Source organism: Polyergus mexicanus, unplaced genomic scaffold (assembly GCF_030449975.1).
Source record: "Polyergus mexicanus isolate NDT 795.1 unplaced genomic scaffold, iyPolMexi1.0 SCAF_6, whole genome shotgun sequence".
Lineage (NCBI taxonomy): Eukaryota > Metazoa > Arthropoda > Insecta > Hymenoptera > Formicidae > Polyergus > Polyergus mexicanus.
Window position 1 is genome coordinate 7,355,183 of NW_027223326.1, and position 24,975 is coordinate 7,380,157.

General features: G+C 34.2%; 2 protein-coding genes across 2 annotated transcripts in view; both read left to right on the top strand.

Moving 5' to 3' along the window:
* The window catches only part of LOC138933909 (uncharacterized), a 92,634-nt gene extending 76,046 nt beyond the window's left edge, over positions 1–16,588 (top strand). Inside the window, exon 4 of the mRNA XM_070297118.1 lies at positions 15,147–16,588. Within this exon, the coding sequence (XP_070153219.1) occupies positions 15,147–15,165 (19 nt within the window). The 3' untranslated portion in view covers positions 15,166–16,588. The remainder of the gene's footprint in view (positions 1–15,146) is intronic.
* A 254-nt stretch (positions 16,589–16,842) lies between these two features.
* Positions 16,843–24,975, top strand: part of Dnc (phosphodiesterase dunce) — a 264,924-nt gene continuing 256,791 nt past the window's right edge. The window contains exon 1 of the mRNA XM_070297096.1: positions 16,843–17,036. The gene's annotated coding sequence lies outside the window, so the exon portion shown is untranslated. The remainder of the gene's footprint in view (positions 17,037–24,975) is intronic.

The window sequence follows — 24,975 nt, forward strand, 5'->3', positions numbered from 1 at the left end:
CGAAACGAGAGGATTGTGAAGATACAGCTGGGGAAGGGCAGCGCGCGATTTGTCGCGTATCGAAATGCCGATTTGCGATCAATAAATTACCGCGAGCGGCTCGTTCGCAAGCTATCTGAAGCGTTGCTCCTCCCGCGTCGAGTACGCACTTTGATGTATCGCGCTTGCTTTTGTGACGGAGAAGTTCAATCCGCACTCATTGCCCTTCCGACAGGAAGCTTGTTTATATTTCGCTATTTGCGATTCTCTTGGACACATTCAAATATCATTATTGTGACAATTATCCGGGAACGATAGTAGGAATACTACGCTCAAGCTCCGTGCAATCTTTGTTTAGTCTATAATGTAAAGGATTTAATTATTGAACGAAAAACGGAATGCAATATCTAGAATCACGCGTACTGTAACAATGAGATCAAATGATTCATATAAAATGAATATATTCAATGATAAACTTTGATCTTGGATGAAGTTTGAAACGATAAAAGGTGGCAAAGTTTATCGATGTATAATAACATCTGTGTCTGCGATATTTAAAATATGTGTCGATTTTGATAACGTAACATAAAGAGATAAATCAAGAGAGAGAGAGAGAGAGAGAGCGGGGAGAAAAGAATAATTGTTACATATACTTTTGTGTTAATATTTAGCATGTTTAATTATTAATTATAGGTAATTGTAGATAAGATATATTTTTGTATATGTTGCATGAGAAATTATCGCGATGATTAATTTTTGCCAAGCAAAAATATGTTCTAAAGTTGAGAATTTAAGAGAAAGCGATAAAATCATGATGGTCGTTATTCTTTACGAACAACAACGTTGTGATTTATGACGCACGGGATCGATCTTGAATAAAAGAGAACGCTTTATGAAAAATATCTAGGCGTAACATACAGTAATCGACATGCGCGAGTCAATTCTCTTTAGCAAAAATTCTTAGCTTTAATCTTATATTATATATACGCAGAAGAAAATAATATTATATTCGATATCGAAAGATTAATTGAGACAATTAATTAAGGATTAATTAATTATCGCGCAAACAATATGCAGCAAATTTAATAAAATACAATACTATATCAAATAGTAAGCGAACTATTTATTTTTATTTCGAGACACTTTAATCAAATTGTGATACTAATTAGAAATTATACTTGGTAAATATGTATGATAAGGTTACACCTCATCGATTTTATCGCTACTTAAATATGGTATGTTGCAGGGGAGGTTCTTCTGAGTAATTCCCCGCAAGAAATGAATGGGGGAAAGCATTCGTTTAGAAGATATAATAAATTGAAATTTCATAATTTTAATACATTTTCCTTGAAGTATTATAGAATAAAATTAGGAACAGTGATATATATTTGTGTAAATTTTATTTCTTGCAGAGGACGTAGGAAATGTTTTCGTTTACATTTACGAGATAGATACAGGATCATAGATGGGTTATATAATGTAATCGAAACTAAATTTTAATTTTAAATCAGAAATAGATTTGGGTTAGGTTATATCTTCCGGAAGTGGAGGCCCTCCGTAGGGGGAGGCGGAACCCGCTGCATCCACGCATATACTTTCCCATCCGTACAACAATTGTGGGATGGATCTCGCTTCGCGTTGTAAAGTATATACTTGTACGCAATGGGTTTCGCCCCCCCCCCTCCCCACCCCTACAGGGGGGCTCCACTTACGGAAGATATGACCTAACCCATACCTATTTTCAGTTTTAAAAGTAAACGTGACTCAAAAATTCATGTAGTCGCATATTGAAAGCTGTTAACGAACTGCGAGAAATAAGTGAAACCGATTATTGACAAAATATCTATGATCATGTACCTATCCCGTAAATGTAAAGAGATACTTTTTCCATATCTACCCTACAACAAATACAATGTACGCAAAAACTTCACTCCCCCCCCCCCCTAATATTATTTCATAATACCCGAAGGAAAAGAGCATTAAAACTGTGAAACTTTAATTTGTCATATGTTCTGAACGAATGCCCCACTTTTTTTCTTGCGGCGAATTACTTGTCAGAAGAACCTTCCCTACGACATATTTAAATGGCGATAAAATCAGTGAGGTGTAACCTTTTATGCATATTTATCTTATATTGGGTGATTGAATAAGTTCGTGCCCGATTTAAATATTGTATAAACTTCAATAGATTATATTTTAGAGATAACACTTTTATTAATCAATTATATAGTCTTCATTCTTTTCTACAATGGTTTTCCAACGATCTATAAGCTTGTCGGTTCCATTTTTGAAGAAAGAACTTGGTTTTTCTTGAAAAAAGTTTGTAAGATGGTTTTCGACAGCTTCCTCGGAATTGAGATTCTTGCCATTTAAACTATTCTGCAAAGACCGGAATAGATAAAAATCTGAAGGCGCAATATCTGGAGAATATGGCGGGTGCTGCAGAATTTCCCATTGCGACTCCTGCAGTTTTCCTGCAGCTTATTCCTTTCAGTCAGGAGATGCGGCATCCACGTATCAAGCTTGGAAATGTATCCAAGCTTTTTTAAATGACGAAAAGCGGTTGAATTATCGATGTTCAGCCTTTCAGCAATATCCTCAGTTGTAATCCTTGGGTTTCTTTCCACTAAGGCATGCACAATGTCATCATCAATGCCAGAAGGCCGTCCAGAGCGGGGTTGATCCTCCATGTTGAAATCATCATTTCGAAATCTGCCAAACCACTTTTTGACTGTTCGGAGAGCAGGAGCGCGGTCCAAATAAACGCTTTGAATATTTTTTTATGCAATCCCAACACTCACGCTTTTCCGAAATTCATATAGCATTACATGCCGCAAATGCACCTTTCGTTCTCCATTTTTAATGATTTCTCTTATGCACAAATGGACTTATCTGAACAATGTCTGACGCTAAATTGACATAAGACAACGTCATCTATTCGGTGTAAGCAACAATTACCACACGAAAACAATAGAACTCCTCCATGCAGCAACTTAATGCCATCTATGAAAATCGGGCACGAACTTATGCAATCATCCAATACATGGATTCCGAATTTATTTATCGAGTTCTAAAACTGAGAGATGAGCATGTAAACTACTCAAGTAAATAGCATCGTTTAAGTCGTCTTTTTGAAAGAAACCCTGCGTACAAAAACACGTAAGATAAATACGTTTCGTCCAATGGGAAATCGATTCGCGAGTTGGTGAAATATTGGCCTTGAGAGTAATTAAAGTTTGCTGCTTTGTGTTCAGCGTTTATCGTGGACGAGTGTAATTGACCTATCAAAGGAAAAGAAATTAACTCCGGCAGGATACGTATGTATACATTGCAGTGTAAGGAACTTTATGTATTTCTCGGCTATTTAACTTAAAGAGAGAGAAAGAGAGAAAGAGAGAGAGAGTGTGTGTGTAACAAGAAATGAATTACGCATAAATGTAATTAAAAATATGATTATAACAAAATGGGATGAGATTTGTTATGATAGATTATTAATTATTATTATAATTTTATTGTTCTATTGTTGATTGCAAGTTGTAATACATAGCGATGACGAGCTGTCCGTACGTTTTACGTAATAGAATCCGATTACTTGTAGCACGAATATTTGATCCGACCTATACGTTCACGTGGACATGGATAAAATAGAAATTGCGCGTGATCATACTTTACCGGCACTCTCCGCGGAGATCCTTCTTACCCTCCATCTTATCACACGACAGAGCAACTGTTATCGATTTATGGCGACACTAGGTATATCAGATGTGGAAATATCGATGCCACTCGACAATCGTATCCTGATCTATCGGGTAAGATTGGCCGAAAAAAAAAAAGAAAGAAAAATAGAAAGTATCGCGCGTCACGAGAGCACTCGCGGATGTAAAGCGGAAGCGCGAGAGAAGGAGTCAGATAGATAAACAAATCGACACAGATAGATACATGGACAGATATATAAATAGACAGATACATATAGATAGAACAGTATCTATATATATGTACAATATATGTGGAGAGAGAGAGAGAGAGAGAGAGAGAGAGAGAGAGAGAGAGAGAGAGAGAGAGAGAGAGGCTCATGTATCCGCGTGAACCATACCGTTACCGTCGACGGTGGTGATGCGCGGTGTACGGGGGTGCGTACGTGTGTACCATATGCGCACGTGTGTGTGTGTGTGTGTGTGTGTATGTATGCATGCGTGTGCGGGTGACCTAATTTTTGCAAAACAGCCGGGGGCTGCGGATCCGCCGCTGGTCCGCGGACTACTAGTAGCGGCGCTGGTGATAGTCGCGGTGGTAGTCGGTAGCACGGGATGCCCGCTTCCCCCCCCCCCTCCTCCTTCACCCCTTCTCCCCCTCTATATTGTGTTCGTCGCGGTTCGGGCACACGGAAAATTCGCGTCGCTTTTCCGGATGCTACGGCACTGTGTCCGCGGCGTCGCCGCCGGAGAGAGAGAGAACCCTTTCTCGTCAGTTGGGTCTCGGCCGCCGTCAACGTCAATACGACGAGGGCGCACGCGAGAGGTAACATCGTCGCCTCGGGGCTCCGGTTAGCGCCGAGGTCGCACACACTCGGCGTTCGTCGACGGGAGGGGAACGCGAGGAACCTGGCAATTCGCGCTACGCGTGTACCTTTTCCCTCATCGTATCCTGCCGGTATTTCCTTATCATTTTCATCTCTTTTCCGACGTACACTCCATCTGATCTCTTTGTCTTCTCTCTCTCTCTCTCTCTCTCTCTCTCTCATCTTTTTTCTCTCTTTCTCCTCCTTTCTCTCTATCTTCCCTCATGCTCCTCGATACCTTCGCGTGCCGATATCAGTCGACGCGGTGCAACGGTACCGCGTTTATGTGCATCGTGAGTGGCACCGATAGTGGATAATGACAGATAGCGGAGGGAGGATCCCATCAATCGGGTGTGATCGGGTAAAAGGCTAGAATTTGCGCGCTCGATGCAGTGTACGCAGCCGGCGAGGGTACGGCCGGTGGTTGCTATGTTCCTTACGATTCTCATGGGAGTGCCCGCGAGTTCTGTCTCCGAGTGCGACGGCGGCGGCGAACACGCCGGATGTGAATAATAGAAGAGAGAGGAATGCTCGACGTTATTAGGTAGTATCGACGCTACTCGCTTGCCCACTGGCAGGGAGAGACGGATGGCGACATTTGTTTATACATCGTCACTTTCGTGCAAATTCACGTGCCATTGTTGTAACAACTCGTATGTACGGCTATCGCGAATTTTCGAGCGGATAATTGACGATGAAGTGATAATTGATTGGGAAAATTTTCGCCCCCCCCCCTTTTTTTTTTTTCCCCCATTCGACCAGCACGAGGGAGAATTTAATTACGCAAATCTATATCGTTCGCGTTTGCTTTTGAAAGAAAAAACAAAAGGAATGCGCGGAGGAACGTGTGGAAGGTTCTCTCTCTCTCTCTCTTTTTTTTTTTTTTTTTTTTAAGATACTGTTGCGTACGTTATAAGCTCGATGAATAACTTTTTTGGTTCACATGACGAAACAACGTTGATTTTTCGTTTTTGCAAAATTATCTCTATGTCTTTTGTAATCTTTGTACATTATCATGCGAACGTTAGGGCAATGAAATATTTTCCCGCGTCTGTGATAAGTGAACGCGCTGCGATATCTGACTTTTTGCCGAACAATGAAGAGAAATTGAATGAATCAAAGAGCGATGATTTATCGGTTGTTTAATTTCAAAGAGAGTACAAAAGAACGTGGGAGAATGAGATTAAATCTTATTTGTCTTTAAATTCCCGTTTTTAAATTCTCGGATGATAAACTATGCGTTTTATCCCTAATCTATCTCAAATTAAGGACCTTTTATCATTTCTCGATTGAAAATGCGTAGAAATACACATCTTACACGTGTTTATTTTTTTATTTGATTATGAATTTTTTTCTTATTCAATTGTCCATCAATATTTCTTTCCATTTCTCAATATTACGAAATAGATGATAGTTGATGTATTTAAAATTTTTTAAAAAATTCTATTTTTTTTTTTTTTTTTTTTAAATTCGTACTGTGCAAAATATTTAACGGAAAAGAAATTGATCAGACATTTCAAAATCGATTTTGTTCTTTTCTTACTTTATGCACGACATGAGATTCCATTTAGAGAAAAAGCGGGGGACACCCTTAGAAATTTATCTATTCAAAGATTTATTTGGAGAATCAATTATAATGGACATTGTGGTGAACTGTGAATCCATTAGCAATTTTTTTAATTTTCAAAATCTCTCGCACAATAATTTTTACGATACGACAGAAAAAAATATTGTAACACATCCTTCGTGCTTGAAAAGTCAGATAAATGGACGCTCGTATCCTTTTTCACAACAATTTTTCATACGCGTTGCGGAGCTTTTCATTTCGAAGCGAGATTAACGGGACGCACGCTGCTGCATTATACCGTAACTTTCAAGCAATAAACAAATTTATTTTGCAAATATGCTTTCTCTTGAAACAGCGGATGACACGCTGAAATATCATCACTTGCTTTTATATGTATAATATATTGCCGAACATATTTTACGTAAAACTATTGATAAATTTTTGAACGTTGCGCGCATTCCTTTTTTAACACCAAGGCTTGCGCGCGTTTATATATTGACATTCGGAATATAATTAAAAACGAGGAATTCGAAAGATAATGCTAAAATATTTTTAACTATTTAATTACTTTAATTATTTGCATTAGCTAAATTATTGAAATACGAAATATATTTATTATTATTATGAGACCGCTGTTATGACTATAAAATCATAAGGATATGATTGACAATCAATTGCCACGAGAGCCCGCAATTATAAATTATGATATAAACTCGATTTTCTCATCTATAGTAGTTCGTCCTCACGACAAGTTTTCTTACGTGTTGTCACTCTTGAACTTTTTACGAAAGCACCGGAAACATTTTCAAGTATTTCGTGGAACCATTATCCTTTTATTCTTTAATATGATAATGTCGCAAAAGTAAGTGAATTATTTCTGGATTCGCAAAACTTTTATATTCTATTATAATCTAAAGTTTTTAACTGATAATGGAACTGGTAATAATAAAAAATTAAACACACGTATCTACTTTATATGATTTTTCTTCGGTATTTAAGTATACAGAAGTGCGGCAGCGTGTCTATAATTTTGTTGTGTTAAATATCATATAATCGTTCCATTATAATTAAGACGGATAACGTACGGATAAAAGCTATTGTTTGCTGATTAAAAATTTTTATAATTGCGTCTTTTTCCTGTGCGTTCCCCCCCCCCCCCCCCCTTATAATATTTCTTCTTCTCTCTCTATTAAATTTATTCGAGTTTATTCATCTACTTTATCATCCTTACGGAAGTTTTGTATCTAAAAGATATATATATATATATGCAAATGTTATTAATAATAATTAACACATTATAGATTGGAATATACAAATAAAATCGTGTGCGACAGTGTATAACGAATTCTATTAATTTTTAATTTTGCGAAGGACGGCTGTTGTTACTTGTACTTTTATATCGCACACATATATAGAATATACGATATCGACAGGCTGCAAATGAAACAGTGGCAAGTGAAACAAACGTACGTACGTTCGATCGCGTCCGTCAAGCTTGCGGATGCAGCGAGATGACAGAGGCCGGATCTCGCCGAGCGCGCACCTGTTGTGAAATTGCAACGTGCGCGCAGTCGTTATTGCGCAAGTATTTCGCCGGGATCTGGAGAAGTTATACATTTATTCATGTTTTATATTTTCCCCTTTAAAACTCCGCGAACAGGAGAGTTTTTCAATCCGTTCAAGCGCTTTCCGAGTTGGAAATATTCCTCGTATAAATTTGTTTCGTCACTCGGAATGGTGAAATTTTTGAGCGCACGAAAAATATGGATGCGGATTCTTCTCGTGATATTACCGGACGGATAAGTATACCGATTCGAGTGCGTCCGTATTTTTTCGGGTCTCTTATGATCGAGAAAAGTCTTCAAAATTTTAGTCATATTATAGGACCGATGCGTTGTAATAAAATTCCTTTAATTATCGTAAATTATTGCTGAGAAATTCATTTTTATTAAGCATCTGCACATAAGCATTTAAAACGGATGATTTTTTTATCATAATTACAATAATGGCACGCAATATAATTTCGGCTATTAGCTTGATTAAAGAGATTTTTAAAGCTAAGGTAAACGTCACACGTTCGGAATGTATTATTTTCTACTAGTAATCATAGTCGACTATATATATATATACTGGGTGGCCCATTTTAATCCATCCAGTCAAATATCTCAAAAACCAAGCCCGGAAGAGAAAAATGTTTCAAACAAAAGTTGTGTGGCTTCAAGGGGGCCATAAGATGGTGACAATGATTTGACCTTGGAAAATCATTTGAAGGTTATGTGAAGGTCAACTTTAAAATCTTAAATGGAAACCCCCATTTTTTATTTAGTATTCTCGTAGCTGACATCGAGAGCTTTCCAAAACACTATAATAAAGTATTTTTTTATTAAGTACTTTTTGAGTTATTTTATATTTTAATCTGACATATTTTGATATAAAATATTAAATATCTCGTAAAATATTTAGTTTTTGATAATCTTACCGTAATATATATATACATATATAGTCACATATTGAGATATATATTATTTTAATAGAGTTTATACATTAAATCGCTTGCAAATCGTTCGACTGACATTAAACTTCTGGAGCATGAACTTTTTAACCGGTACACGTTTGGAACGATATTTAACGATGGTTATCTTAAAGACACAAGTCCACTCATCGGCAATTCAAGCTCGATACAATTTTTATTTGGTTGTAATAAAATTTTCAAAACCCAGCGTGATTTATCATTTCTCAAACTCGTCACCGAGAAATTCGATAATAGCTACAAACGTATCAGAGATATAACCTGTATAAGAGAGGAAAACGCTATTGTCGACAGATAAATGTCAATTTAAAGCTTGGGCAGACGAGACAAGAAGGATAATCTTGTTCGCAATAGCCGACTGCAACAAACATATCCTTGTTAATTGAAACAAGCGTCACGCAACGCTACATAATTTCGTCTACGTCCCCGCGATTATTCTTGAACGGATAAGCGTAAAGCTTAACAAGCTGTTAAATTCAATTTACATTTCCGAGTAGTTGTGTAGTTTATTTGGCCCATTTAATAGTTATATAATACTATACAATAATAAATATATATTTAATGCACGCAGTGATAATAGTCTCATTTAATTTAATCAATATTTTTAATAAACGTTATTCTTTTTTCTATTCTGTTTTAATTGTATATCGAGAACGATAATTTTTCTTTGAATATTTTGAATTTTTGATTGTTTAATATAAGAAATGATCATGCTCGTGATCGCCGGATGGTTGAGTTTAAACGTTCGAATGATGTTAAACGAAAGGAAAGTATAAATTGTTCATTTGAAAAACTCTAATCCGATTAAGTTTGAAAGGTCGACTTCGAAAATATTTGCGATATCGATACTATTGTTACCGCACAATCCGAGCGCGTACTATTAATAATCCGTATATTGATTTACCTGAATCTATTCATAAGCGTTGATAACCTATCCTGCCACGCATATAGTTCGCCTCAATATTACGTGTTATCCGCGATCGTTTACCCATTATTGAAAAATTCTCTTCACACGATTCTCTAAATAGGTTCGCATAATCAACCGCTTCGTGTTATTTTAGAATCTTATTTACTCACTTTCTTATTTATTTATTTTCTTTCGACTTTTTTACCGGGTATTAGAATTATTTTAATTTCTTTATTATTTATTCAATATCAATGTTTTTAAATTCCCTGATAGTATCTTTGGTAAAATTGTAAAGAGTTTGTTATATAATAATTTATAAAATTACATAAGGGGTAAGAAAATAAATGAAAGATATAATTTGAAGAGAAATTGCTCTAATTTAGCAATTTTGGTAATACAATGCACGATCTCGCATTGCTTGAAGTAATTAACAAAGCGATTACAGATATCCGAGATGCCAGTGCTGGCGATTCATGATTTCTGTAGGTGAACTTGGCATAATGGACGTAAATGTACCGCGCATGCGCATTGGCGTGTCGATAATTGGCAACAACAGATTAATTCGTAATACATTGATGCGATTGTTGAAACGAGAAAGCAACGTGTGAACGAAAATATTCTTATTTATTCTTTTATTCCCTTCATTGATACCGTAAAATATTACTTTATAGCGTTGTCTGATTAAATGGCGCAACATTTTTTGGAATCTTTTTGTTCGGAAAGTTTAATGAATGTATTTAATATTATTGTTACGCGTACAATTATTATTTGATGAAATTATTTCTATTTATGCATGCGAAAATTGAAAGTAGGTCGCGATATCAAAAAATTATGTATTTATTCGTGTTACGCCTTTTTTTTTTTTTTTTTTTTTGCTACGCGCTTTTACAAGCGAAATAATAATTAATCAACGTTTTGTTTCAAGACACGTGATTTATGATGAATTGAAGATATATAGAAATGAAAATCAAATACAGGGTATTTTATTCACATTCAGTGATACTTACGTGCATTTTGTAGCCTGCAATCCATTGTACGAGATATAATGATTTATCGTTAATGTAAATATGGTATATATCGCGGCTTACTCGCATTCTCTCCCAAACTATTGTCATCGGATTCTGTTATTGCATTATATTTCATACGCGAGACACAACAAACACATTTCCAATCTGTATAATATTTTATATAAGTTTTTTTAAACATCCTAATTTAATCTTGATCCATATATACAATTCATCAAACAAAATATTTTCCCGTAAATTTAAGGCACTTATTATATCATTAAAAATGTATATTTTTCTTAAATACCTATTGCAATGATTATTTATATCGGCACAGGAGAAAATAAAATTATCGGAGCACATTTTATGAAACACAACGAATTTTCAACGTTATCATAGCAATCTTAATTTAAACAGATTGATCGCGAGTTTTAAGTTCGTCTACTTCCTAGGGAATCTTATAACTTAATGATTTAGTAAAAATTCTAGTAGATTGCGGGAAAATCACAATTCTCGACTTAGAGATGTTCACGTCGTACTTGATTACACAGTAAGCATCTAAAAGCTCGATTATATTTTTCTTCCTCAGAAATACTGGAAAGACGAGAAATTGCGCAAGAAATTTGCGTTCAAATTTTACGAACTTGCTGAAATTGTTTTCATAAAATGTAATATTAACACAGGAATAAAATAATAACAGAGATGTAATAAAATAGCAAAATGGAAATAATAAATTATTTTAATCATCTTTTCCAATTATTTTTAATGATACAAAATAATGATTGTTTATCTTATTTATATTAATTAAAAAAAAAATATATATATATATATATATATTTTTTTTCGAGATTTTTTATAGGATATTCACTCTTCAATTAAATAGAATGCACAGAATATTTCAGATTGTATATTAAATTAAATTAATTTAATGAAGCGCAAAGCCAATTAACAATTTCAATTTCCGTTACTCGATGAAATTGCGATTGTTTTGCAACTTTTGCTCGCTAGCATTGATTATTCTGTAATTTAGACGGGATGTTTATTATTTCGTTGGTTTTAGCCATTCCTGTATTTCTGCTGTTCGATGCAGCTGCGATATATTCTCGGGAGAGAAATGTAATTTGCAATTTCTGGAGATGCTTTTATCTCTAGTATTCCGCGACTAAAGTTTCGGAAATCGTTGACTATCAACATTTCTAATATTATCGGTTTTCTTCTTAATTCTTCTTTTTTCATATTTGCTATTTATTTTTATGATATATTACAGAGTTGCACGGTAGATATTTATTACCTAAATATAAAAAGTTGTATAATTAAATAGTAGTCGATGCCTAATTAAAAATTTTATCGGATATTTTGGTGATTTTTTTTTTTTTTAATGATTAAGAAATATAGAATGAATGATTTTAATTTATTATTAAGTACCTACACTTTTGCATTAAGCATTTATATATCTGATGAGATTAATATGTGATTGTATTTCAGTCACATACTCATTAAGCGTGAAATTATATTGCAATTGCGGCTGGGGGAGTTGCACAGTGGGAGTTTCAAGGCTATTTTGTATGATTATAATTCCCGTGCCTTAAATTACTAATGTCTTTCATTTGCTGTGTTTGTTATACGTGCAACATATTCCGTTTAGATCTTTTGTTCGATTTAATCCGTCTACAGTCATTTTACAAATTCCATTACTTCAAGTTAAAGTACTCTCTGTACAGGATTTATAACCGAGAGAAAATGTGCAACAACATTAAAACGCATTGCTCGTAGCGATCGATTTCATTCATTTAACATACGTGTATAAAGTAAAGCTGAATAGTACAAATCGCAGAACGAGATGCGCACTTCTTCTAACGCTTATTTTTTTATCGGAATTATTAAAAAAACTCGTCAATTTAACAATTATAAAAATGTTATACATGATAAAATTTTTAATTAGGCATCGATTACTATTAAATTATACAGATAAAAGAAATCAATAAAAGCCGTCGAAAATAACGTCAGATTTTTCTTTACACTCAGTGAGAGTATTGAAACGAAAAAAAAAAAGAAAAAAAAATTGTTCTTATCTTTCAAAATGAAAAACATACGTAATCGATATTTTTATCGTCACGCCGAAATAATCTCGTGATCTTTATTATCGTGCCCGCGACCGCTATTATAGAGCATAAATATCATGCGACCGGCGATTAAAAATAACGTCGACATAATAAAATACGCGCGTGTTGTTCATCGGTTCATCAGCGAATTCATCGAACGCATTTCTCGCCATGTATAAAACACCATAGATGCGCTATTCGAGAAAACTCAATTGGGTCTTGTGTTGCGTGCTCGTCTTTTCGTTTTGCATAGCCTTCTCAACGGAGTCACAGCCTTAACCTTTGCATTTAATTTACGACCTAGTGTATCCTGACTGAAGAAAACCCTTGGATAAAGTATCATTTATTGAGATTAAGTACACGCGCGCGCGATACAACCTCTCAATTATAACGATCTTCTGATTGCGCGCGGAAAATTTAAACGATAACGATGGCCTATCTTAAAACAACGCATTGAATAAATAATATGTGTGAAATAATATCTTAATAAGCGTAACAATAATTTTTTTTTTAATTGCTATTCTTATTTAAATGCTGCGACAGTGGACGAAAAAAAATTAATAACTCAACGTAAATATTTTCAATATGTGGCATATATATATATATATTATATGTTGAGCTTGTTAAAAAAAAACATACGCGAAATGTATAGGTATATAATTTTTATATAACGTTTGTTTTCGCATATCTTCTCGCGTGCATCTCTCTTCCCGGTTATATCAAAATAGCTGTTTATATCATTATACAAAATGAGTATTTTCTTCGAATATATCATAGATCTTACCCAAAATTTTTTACAGAACGTCGGCCCAATATATATAATAATTCTACGAGACTTATATGTATGAGCGCATACTTGTCAACGATCGACAATCAATTTCGTGTTCTATCATCGCACCAAGAGCTTCATATTCTTCGTTACCGGAAAATCACCTAATACGTTAAATTGCATTCAGCTGAGCTCCATCCTCCCGCAAAGTAAAGAGATATTATCTAGAGTTCGTAAAATGAAACGCATAATTTGATGTGAGTGTAATTACAAGGGTGAAAGCATGGGTAAATGCATCGCGAATGCGTGTGTAATCGAATAATGTTATCCGGACAAGTGCAAATTAAACTCTTATTCGTGTCAGCTGATCCTGGTACTGATGCGCGATTGAGCGCAAAAGTCGACAATGACAGAATTTCGTTCCCTCGCCAACTTTTTTCGCACTGATTCGGGGGCTCGGGTTATCGTACAAATATCAAAATGGAAAATCTGTGCATAAAAGTGCATTTGATCCGACAGTTACGCGACGCAGAAAATTACTCGCGTTTGTTGACTGTGGATAGAAACTACTAAAATCTTTTGTTGCGATGCGTCGTGTGTTTTTAGCTACCTGAGAGATGTGGGTAGGAACGATTTAACGAGACCGATTAGAGTGATTAGAACTTATCGATGTACTGTTAACCGAAAGAGCAATGCGGTAATGAAGAATTCGGAATAAATATTGACATTGTAAATAAACTGCTCTAATTAATTTTATAATTTAATGTTTACTATGTGAAAAATTGATTGAAAGAATTTCTGACGACTCCGACTTCGCGATTCGCTATATCAAAACTATTTTGCATGATAACATCTGTTCGATACGATGTAAAGAAATTACGATCACGCTGATTGAAATACAGATATAAAGAAGCAAATTGTCGGTGCGATCGTATAGCTAGCTAATAATTTTATATATCATTATTATACACAAGAAGGAAAACACGATCGATAATAATATAATAGATTCAACAAATAATAATAAATAAACGTAGATTCTAAAATTCATGAAGAGAAAAATGACTTATCGATGGGGGAGTCTCTATATGAAAATGTGGTCAGCATTATCTAAATTATATTACAAAGAGTTCGCGGAAAGATATGCAAATGCTTAGTTGCTAGTTTAGTTACGATTTTTCGTCTTAGAGTTTACCAAGTCTTGTTGAGTATCCGACGAGCAAGAGACAAATTAAGAGCGACGAGACAACTTGTTAGGTTAGACATGCTCAGTTTATACCTCGTTATACTTGGAATTACTTTGAACTTAAAATAGACGAGTGAAAGTGCGCGAATGTCGTGGAAATGAGGAAATAAGAAAATAAAGACGTAAAAATTCGTGCGCGAGAACAGCATTATTAGTTTTGAGTCTCTTACACGAAGGATATAAAAACGAGAGAGGAATGTAAAATTATATAAGGTGGTAACAATGTACGAAGTCAAAATTTTCGTGAGACTAATACACTAATAAAGAGGACCGATCTTTGTAAGACGCGATAATATTAATTTGGCGACACAGATTGAACACATTGTATAAGTGTAAATCAAGAGTGTCGAGAGAAGATGACGGAATTTATGACATGCGGGGCAAGGATTTCAGAGCAGACATTTTTCATTAATCATTTTCTGGAATAAAGGGCAAAGTTGTTTGTGGTTAGCAGCCTCGGGCAATGTTCAAAATTTTCTTATTTAAGGACTGAGAGGTATAGATGAAAAAGCTGCGGATACATTTAATCATGCGGGCAAGAGGACAGGAAGGCGAAGAGTGACAGGAGATAACGTGACTTCAAACAAAGTGTTAAGACAAAGGGCAACGTGCTGATAATTGTTTCATTAATCTATATTGTTATTACGAGATGATATACAACAATGAAAGGATCAACATCGAGAGCAAAGATAAAATTTGATAAACTCGGATGTTCGTTGAAAAACGGAAGATTTAAAGATTTCTCGATATTTAACAAAAGGGGAGATTTAAAGACTCCTCAATATTTAAGAACACGATTCGCGAATGATCTACATGAATCATGCTGATATAAGAAATAATAAATAAATCCTTTAAAAAAAAAAAGTACAATTTTTCCGGAAGCAATGATGAACGATTCTTTAAGCTTCGTGTTCTTAATTTCTTGAAATAACGGAGTGTGCGACAGGAAAATTGTCATGGTATCTAAAAGATAAATTTATGTATCAAGACGACCTAAGTATGATGTCAAGCGTAATTTGAATATGAATTTGTTTAATGTGTACAATGTTAAATGTATCATGATGGAAATTTTAATGGCTGCTCGATATTCGGTTGAGCCATCGTGTAAATTTGATTGCCAGCATACATAGATAGAGACAATTTCCCGATAATTGCCGAAGAACTGTTCTATTACACGAGACAGAAAAAAAAAAAAAACTGAAACAAGGAAGAAATTAACATTGCGTAAATTTTTCATGTTGAAGTTCTATCACAAAATTGTGAAATATCTGATAATGAGAGACAGAGAGAAATATATGCTTCCTTATTTGTATTATATTTAACAGATAAAGTGTATGAAAGAAATATATTTGCGTGAAACTTCTAAAATCATGTACCTTGTGCAAACATTGCAACATATCGTAATCATTGCAAGCGAGGAAACAAGCGAGAGTAACCGAAAGCAAAATGTACAACTAAATCCGTTTGAAGCAAAAAAAGAAGACAAAAGTCTGGCAAGGACAATCTCTTTTACGTACTTAAATTTCTTACTGACGTAAGATACACACTTTGCAAGAGCAAATTGAACATATGAAATCCATCCGACGCATCATGAAAAAATTATGAAGAAAGAAAGAAGACGGATGCAACTTGCGAAATTTCAAGTCTAAGCGTAAGACAAACGAAGAGTGATTGACTGTCGCGGAAAAATTGTATCAACTATCCGAATTTCGCTCGTTGTTCGCACGGATGCTGCGAACTTCCGGAGCACTTCAGGAAGTGCACTAGAAGTTATCGTTTAATATTATTCACTCGCTCGAATCTGGGGTGCCAAACTCCCAGCGAATACGTCAATCAGCGTCGCGGACACTGCCTCTGCTAGGACAGAATAACCTGGCTGCAGCTGGCCCCCCTAAATGTTTTGACATTGAGTGCGTTAGGGTGCCGAGGTGGGGGGCGCGTGGTCTTGCTGCCTGCCGTGCGCCGGCGGCGGCGGGGGTGGGGGTGGTGTCGCTGTCTCGGGGACCACCCCTGAGGCCAAGAAGAGTTCTGCTCTGCTAAAGCAGTATCAACAGCCCCACCAGCAGCAGAAGGGCCAGCAGCACGAAAGTCATCAGACCCAGCAAAAAAATACGCATCAGGAGCAGCAGCAGCAGCAGCAGCCGAAACGTATCTGCGTGGCTCAGATTAAAGAGCGAGCGCCTCTCAGCGATCTCGACGAGGATTTGGACGACGACGACGACGACAATGATTTCGACGACGCGGAGAAGGAGTGCGAGTTGAGGATATACGAGGAGGAAGATTACGGAAGGGAAAGTGGCACTCAGCACCGGCTTAGCCCGCGGCTGCACGACATCGAGGAGGAGGACGATGAGGAGGGTCGTCACGTCCGAGAGAGGTCAGTTGCTAATCTAGTTTGGCGGATTTTTTTTGTTTTTCCATCTAGTCTGCGTTAAACGTTTCGGCATTGAGTTTATTATCGTCTCGTGTCCCGATCATTTTTTTTTTTTTTTATTAAGGATGTTTACATTGTACGATATTCAGCGCGATTTTCATCGACTAAAGCTTATTAAAATCACTGAATTTATTTCATTGATTTAGATAAATTTAATAGGCATTAACGTTTATTTAATGAAAATTAGCATTGAATAGTGCGTTAAAACATGATGAATTTCTACTTATTTGTTTTCTTCGTTAAACGGGTTCGATTATTATCTAATTGGCGCACAATTATTGATTTATAGATTATTGATTTTTTAACGATATTTTGTATCGTTAATTGTTGCATATGTTGTTAATTGTTGTTTCATTAACGCAAATATATCGTGTGATGTAAACAAGACTTTAAGTAGCAATTGTCGATTTAATTAAATTTTTGCTACGAGATAGAATGCGTTAAATTTCGCCATTAATTAATGAAGCTTTTCTCTATGATTGCGATTAACTGTTCGCGGTACGTATATGCGCGTAATTCATGCATTAGTATATACGGTTATGTAACATATTAATATTAAATATTTCACGCACTCAATATAACATATTCATCTTGTAATTCCCCGCGGTTAAATTTACTCGCGTATTTAAACATGAATAATTCTAGAGGGGAAAACTTTTACGGTATCTATTTACAATCAACTACAAATTGCTCGCATACGGAAAAGATCTCACTTTAAAGAAGCGTGCCCGTTTGAAATCTGAAGAAATGAGTACATTTTCTAGATTTTTTTGCAGAGCAACGATGTGATAAAAATTTTTAATTTTTTTACTATATTAATACAATATTATTAAATACTTAAATAAAAATTTTTAGTTTAGATTTTTTTTTTTTTTTTTTTTTAAATATTTTTTGGGGATATTTGCAAAGCTCTTTCAAATTTTAGGTGGTTGTACAATGTGTATGAAAACGTTTGTAGATCATATCCGAAATAAAATATACAAGTTTTTTTTTTATTAAACATATTAATAGCTATGCTTCAAGAATTTTTTTCAAAATTTTAAAAAATAAAAAAATGGCAACGTGTTGAAAAAAAATTCCATTTTTTTTAAAGGTCTATCTTTTTTTGTTTTTAACAACAACAAAAAATGGAAAATCGGATTAAAATTCGTTAGCAGACGCGGAATCTTATTAGGAACTCGCATGCAAAATGTGAAGTCAATCCGTTGATGCGTGCATAAAAATAAATCTGCAAATATCTGCATAATTTAAAAAAAAAAAATTCTTTTTAAGTTGAAAATTTTTATTCAAGCCCTTAGTAATATTGTATTAATACCGAGAAAAAAAAAAAAAAAAAAAAAAAGTTTATATCAAATCGTTACGCTGCAAAAAAATCTAAAAAAATATACTCATTTTCCGAAGGTTCAAACGGGTATGATCTCTTAAGTATCGCTTTTTTTAATTATTTAATGGACACCTTAAACATATTTTCATAGACATCTGTTGTTGCGAAAATTTCCACTAGTTGCAGAACAAACTTTCTCGTCTGGGTCATATGTAATAAAAGCGGCAAGTTTCACTGCCTCGGACTGACACATTTCTCAATATTATGTGCTATATTTTAACGTTGCACACACATTATCGCGATCAAACTTATGCCCGTTTCACGTATCGGCGTCAAGGACGAATCACGTTTACTCGTCCGACTTTATGCTATTCACTCAATTTAATGAGAGGCGTTACTGTTGCAGGAGTTTCAATTAGTTTTCATCTCTGAAAATGTTTGTGAAAGAAAAGAGAAACTTATTAATGCGTCACGAAGGCAATTGCAAGCACCAATAAATAAAAAAAAAAAAAAAAAAAAAATACAAGTAATTGGACGAGATAAATCTGTCCTATACTTTTGCAGCAGCGTGATATAAAATAATACGATATAATTGTACAATAAAAAAAAAAAAAATATCTTTTTACATATTATTTAGGTAATTCAGAACGTCAATGATAATTTATCTTTATGCATTATTTTGTTTTACAATATATTGTTCTCATTCTTCTAATTTTAAAGAAAATCTACGGAATCGGGGAAACTTTCTATCAAATATCTTCGATTAAAAATCTTCGATCTGATCTTCTATTGCCAATACCGGAAATGTTCTGCGATACGCGCATTGATACACCGATTGATGCAGCTGCTTCAATTGATTTAACGTGATTACGCGGCTATTGTGCTCGCGGAGAATGGCACGCGAAGATTTCCGATCGGACGGCGAAAGATCATCTTCGTGGATGGGAAAATTTAATCTCCGCGCAGATCGGCTATTCATACTCTATATCCGATTAAATGTTACAACTAGTTCGCATTGATTGCTTTGCGTTTCTGACGTAATTGCCCCCTCCCCCGCCCCCCGCCCCCCCACCCCGCCTTGGGTAGGCACCCGAGACTAGAACGGGCGACCGCTCATCGACCACCTTCTATATCTAATTTTTCGGACTTGTTCCCTTTCATCTCTCGCCGCGTCCCCGTCTCTCCTCGGGCTTTCCTTTCTGAAAGCTCTTTGACAATGAACATATTTTTAGCTCTCTCGGTTGATGCGCGTGCGCGTGCATACGAATATGGTTTGAAAATAAAAATCGAAGGGATTTGATGAGGTGTCGAGCTGTTTTTCAATTCATTGCGAGAATAGAAAGGACGATGGCAAGCTTTTAAATTAGATTATACTTCACATTGAAATGTTTTATCAATACGGAGAGATCTTGTGAAAAATGTTACGAAAATGTTGTAATAGACTCTTTTTATATATATATAGATAAATTCGATACGTTTTTTACGATTAAGAATACAAAAAAAAAAAAAAAAATATTTTATTTAGAGAATGTATCTAAAGAGAATTCATTTAAAAATTAAGAGAAAGAGATATGAAGCACGAGAGATAAATAATTTCAGCGTTTCGTAATATTCTCTCATCATGCGAAATAATCCGTATTGAGGATTAGCAATCTTGATGAGCACGTAAATTAACGTATCGCGTTAATACACGATTTAGTAAACGGGAATGAAGGGAGAGGCAAATGGATACATTTTTTAAAGGACTTGGTTTTATTGATTTGCTCGTTGGATATTGTTGAATTGTACTGTAGACTTTTGGACGCTCGTACGAATGCGTTGCACGAATCGAAGAGTGATACATAAATATTACATATATATACAATACATACATTCATCTGGGATTTTATTCTGAATTAATATCAGATACGTGGTTAACAAAGTGAAAGAGAGACATCTGACGCGCGGTGAAGAAAGAGAAAAATATATATTAATTTTTTTGCTTCATGTTACAAGAATATATGATTTAATATTATACATGTCATATATACTGGGTGAGAAAGAAGTATCGGACCGGTAAAATATCTCGAGAACAAGGCATTTGACAGAAAAAAGTTATACACGAGAATTGTAGGATTTCAATAAATGCATCGAACAGCGACTTTGTTATGCAGTTATGAAGGAGATTTCGAAGTCAAATTTAAAATCTCAAATGGAAACTCCCATTTTTTTTTATTCGATATTCTTGTAGTTTACCTTAAGAGCTTTTCAATACTCTAATAATGAAGTTTCTTTCCATTAAATATTCTCCGAGTTATGAAGCTTGAAAGAGGTACAGTACTGCCAGCATTAGTATTACTCGAAAGTGATTTTTACCTAACCTAACAATGGTTATTTAAGATCCCGCTAACATTGCTATTTAACGCGCTAATTAAAATCCTACAGCTTTTGTTTAAAATATTTTTTTTCAAAAATGCTTTACTTTTCAAGATTTTGCCGTTTGAAACATTCGTTGAGACCGTACGATTTTTACATGTAACATTTTTTTCTCAAATGCCTTGTTTTCGAGATATTTTATCGATTCGATATTTTTTCCTCACTCTGTGTATGTAACATTGTGTCGCGACGTTTGTTCGTACATGTTTTAAATGTATTGAAAATTTTCCATAGAAAGCTCTATTTTTTAAGATCATTAGTTTGGAGCGACATTAAAATATGTCCTCTTGTTACCAGATTTTTTTTTTTTTATTATTTTTTACAAGGAATATGAAAGATCAAATCAGAATTGTGTTATTTAATTATATTGCGACATTAATAATGAAGTATTAAATATATAAAAGTCAATAAAATTTTTTTAAAGTTTATATATATTGTGTGTTCGAAGATTCATTTTTTAAGAGAAATTAAAATTCACTACTCGAGCAAATAGAAGAAATTCGAATTAATGCTTATTTAAGTGTAATATAAAAATCAATAAAAATTTTTTTATGTTAATATTGCGTAATCGAATCCATTTTTTAAGAGAAATTAAAATTACTTTTTGTGAAAAATAGAAGAAATTTAACTTAAAGAATAATAACTATTTCATGAAATAACGAAAGAGTGTATCGGAAGAAGATGCTTTGCTAGCGTGAAAGGCGGTCAATAGCTTCATATCGCCGGGGTGATATATACACGTCATGACTATCCAATCAGCCGCAGGAAACATCGAACCGTGCCCGAAATTTCCTCGAGTGGACGCTACCGGCTAAATGGAATTACTGGGATGCAGGCAATGCAGGCTAACAGGAACATGTGTATCGAGAGTGCGAAGCTTCAAAGCCTGCCGTTAGACCTTAGCCGGGATATTCCCTCCGATAATTACATAAAATACATGGCTGCGTGAAAAGATCATCAGTTAAATGTCTATTCGATAACCTGGAGTATGAGGTAAAATCAAAGTATCGCGTTAATTCTACTTGATCTTTCCGTCTGCTTGCTAAATGTCAGATTTTATTTAGACATGATTTTATTAATTATTGTACATTTATAAAATAAATGAGCATTGCATTTTTAAAGATTAATTTTAAATAAAGATAAATTTTTTTTTGGTTTTATAAAAGTTTTATTTTTTTGTTTTTAAATCTTTCTTTTCGTCGTTTAAATTATTCCTGAGTGAAAAATTTATTACCTTCTGAGTCTAAGGGAATTACATCATAGATGTGAGTTTTTTGTCTAAAGATTAGAATCTTCGTTCTCTGCTTTGGAAGAACTGATTACATACGTCTATATATTCGCCTAGAAAACGATCGATTCATATTGCTTGTTTAGCATTGATTGCGGTTTCCCTCTGTAGTTCATAACGGTTTAACACTAATGATGAGTATCCATCGGTTTTACGTTAATGGCCACCGCTGTTAAGCATCTAAAGCGCACACGTGGATTATCAAGCGATTAGCTAATTTAGATGTTAAAATAATTGATAAGCATGCAATTACGCGTCTATGATATTGATGTGCGTTTAATTCAAGAGATATTTTTATTATCTTTAATTTATGTTATTTATTAATAATTTTTGACATTTTACTGTACATGTTAATTATGAAAGTTTATAGACTTTAATATTCTCGATACATACGGTATTATTACGAAGATGAAAATAATTAGAGTGGGAATGTCAATTTGAAGCATAGCTGCAGGCAAATTTTCGCAAATTATTTAAGAAAACATGATCGGGCTAATAATTAGCTTGTCTCGAGAAAGCTAAAGCGACTAATGTAATTAACGTAGGGAATACTTATAAAACGTTTGCCTTATAATTTAAGATCTTATATACTTGAGAACGCAATCAAGGATAGAACGCGAAGCAGAATTAACAGATATTGCAGTAGCATTAAAAGCTGATTTATTATTGTAGTAAAAGTTGATTTAAAAAGCTTTCACTACAATAATATCTGACTTTGTAAGTACAATATATTTAAATGAATAGTACTTCTCAAATCAATATTTTATCATTAATGTACTTAAATATTATTTTAAATTTATAAGTAAATCGAAAATATTATTTATTATGCGAACTATTCGAAACAATTTACAATATCTATATATTGTATAATGCTCGTTTTCCTCAATACACACAAACAGAAATTTTTATTACTAAAATAAAATATATGAAAATAATAATAAATAATGTATAATTTATATAAATTAATAATAAATAAATATAAATAATAATTACTAAAATGATTATATATTCATTACTAATGGTACAATCAATAAACATCCACAAATAATTTATTTGCCTTTAATCATGTTTTTCAAACATATCATTTATTTTATTTATTATAATTATGTAACTATGTAAAACCACATATGATAAGTGAATGATATTTATTTCGCAATGTTTCTTTATCGAGTAATATATGTATATCTATGAAATATATACCGTCGTTATTTTACAGATACATACTATTTTCTACTTTGTATTTTTAAAGAAGAGAAAATAAAATAAATAAATAATTAAAAATAGGGAGAATAAACATCTTATTTACGTATGATTTTAATTATTCACTCAAATTAAAATATTTATTTTACGATTTATATACAGGATGGGGCATTTACATTGCGCAACCTAAATATCTAAAAAAATAAAGCAAGATAGAAAGAAATGTTTCAGACAAAAGTTGTTCGGTTTTAAGATGGTCGTAAGATGGTGCCATTAGTTTGATCTTGGGTGGAGGCGCTTCGGAGATTTCAATGTCAATCTTGTTTTATTTTCTTTACACCAATTAATATGCGTTCATTTTTTTAGCTTGAAATATTAAGGTAACATTATTGCAAAATAAATAATTTCATGAGATATTTCACAGTTTATGTAAAATTATGTCGAAGTAAAGTAATAAAATAAAGTATAAAATATCTCGTAAACTATTAAACTTTTGGCCATCATACCCCTATAACTTTTTATGCAGAATATTGCAAGGATTTGTGTAAGAAAATTCGGGTGTTTCCATTTAAAAAAACAAGATTGACATCGAAATCTCCGAAGCGCTTCTACCTAAGGTCATACTAAAATGACACTATCTTACGATCCCCTTAGAACCGAACAACTTTTGTCTGAAACCTTTCTTTCTATCTTGCTTTATTTTTTAGATATTTAGGTGTCTCAATATAAATGCCCCACCCTATATATATATATATATATATATATATATATATACATATTAATTATATAAATAAAATAAATGTTTTAATTTGAGTGAATGCAAATTTTAAATACTATCTATCACATAGATAATATGTACAATATTTATTGTAAATAATATCTTGTATGATGTTACATTTTTTTGTTGAATATTTCTATTGAATTTATTTCAAATTTTCCCCAGCATTGCTGTTTTGAAATATTTCGAAATAATCATTATTTTAAAGCCATAAGTTATTCTATTTCTTCTCCCCCTCACCATTGCAAAATTAATTGGTGCGGTTTTATACGTTGATCGATACAATCCGTTTAATTATTTTGACGAATATGATACAGAAAAAAATATCGTCGAGATAATCGCAAATATTTGTTTGCCCTGATTGTTTTTCTCCCCCTTCCTTTTTTTTTTTTTTTCTCTCTATGTCGCGTATACGAGGTCCTAAGATTAATTTATGGGAGAGCGTCTTATCGATTTGCGCGGAATCGAGTAATGGATAAACTATTTTAAGCGCAACCTTGCTCGCGCGAGTTTTTATATCTCATACGCCTTATTCACGAGATATCGTCTATCTTCGATCTGAGAATATGGAGAGCGAGAGATTTCGTTGCCCAGGGAGCGAGATTTGAATTATAACGCCATAATGGTCGTATCCCGTTCGCCGCGAAATGGACCATCTAGTGAGCTAATTACGAGGCGAATCTCGTATAATTAGAACGCGCCTGTAGCGGATCCCCGTAAAGAAGCGGAGCGGAAGGGGTGAGGAGGGGAGGGGAGGGGAGGGGAGGGTGGATTAAGCCGGAGGAGGTATATCTCCATCGCGTTTCGGTGCAGGAGCACGTGTGATTCGAGGTCGAATCGAGGCTGAATTTTCGATGCGACTATATCGGTAGATATG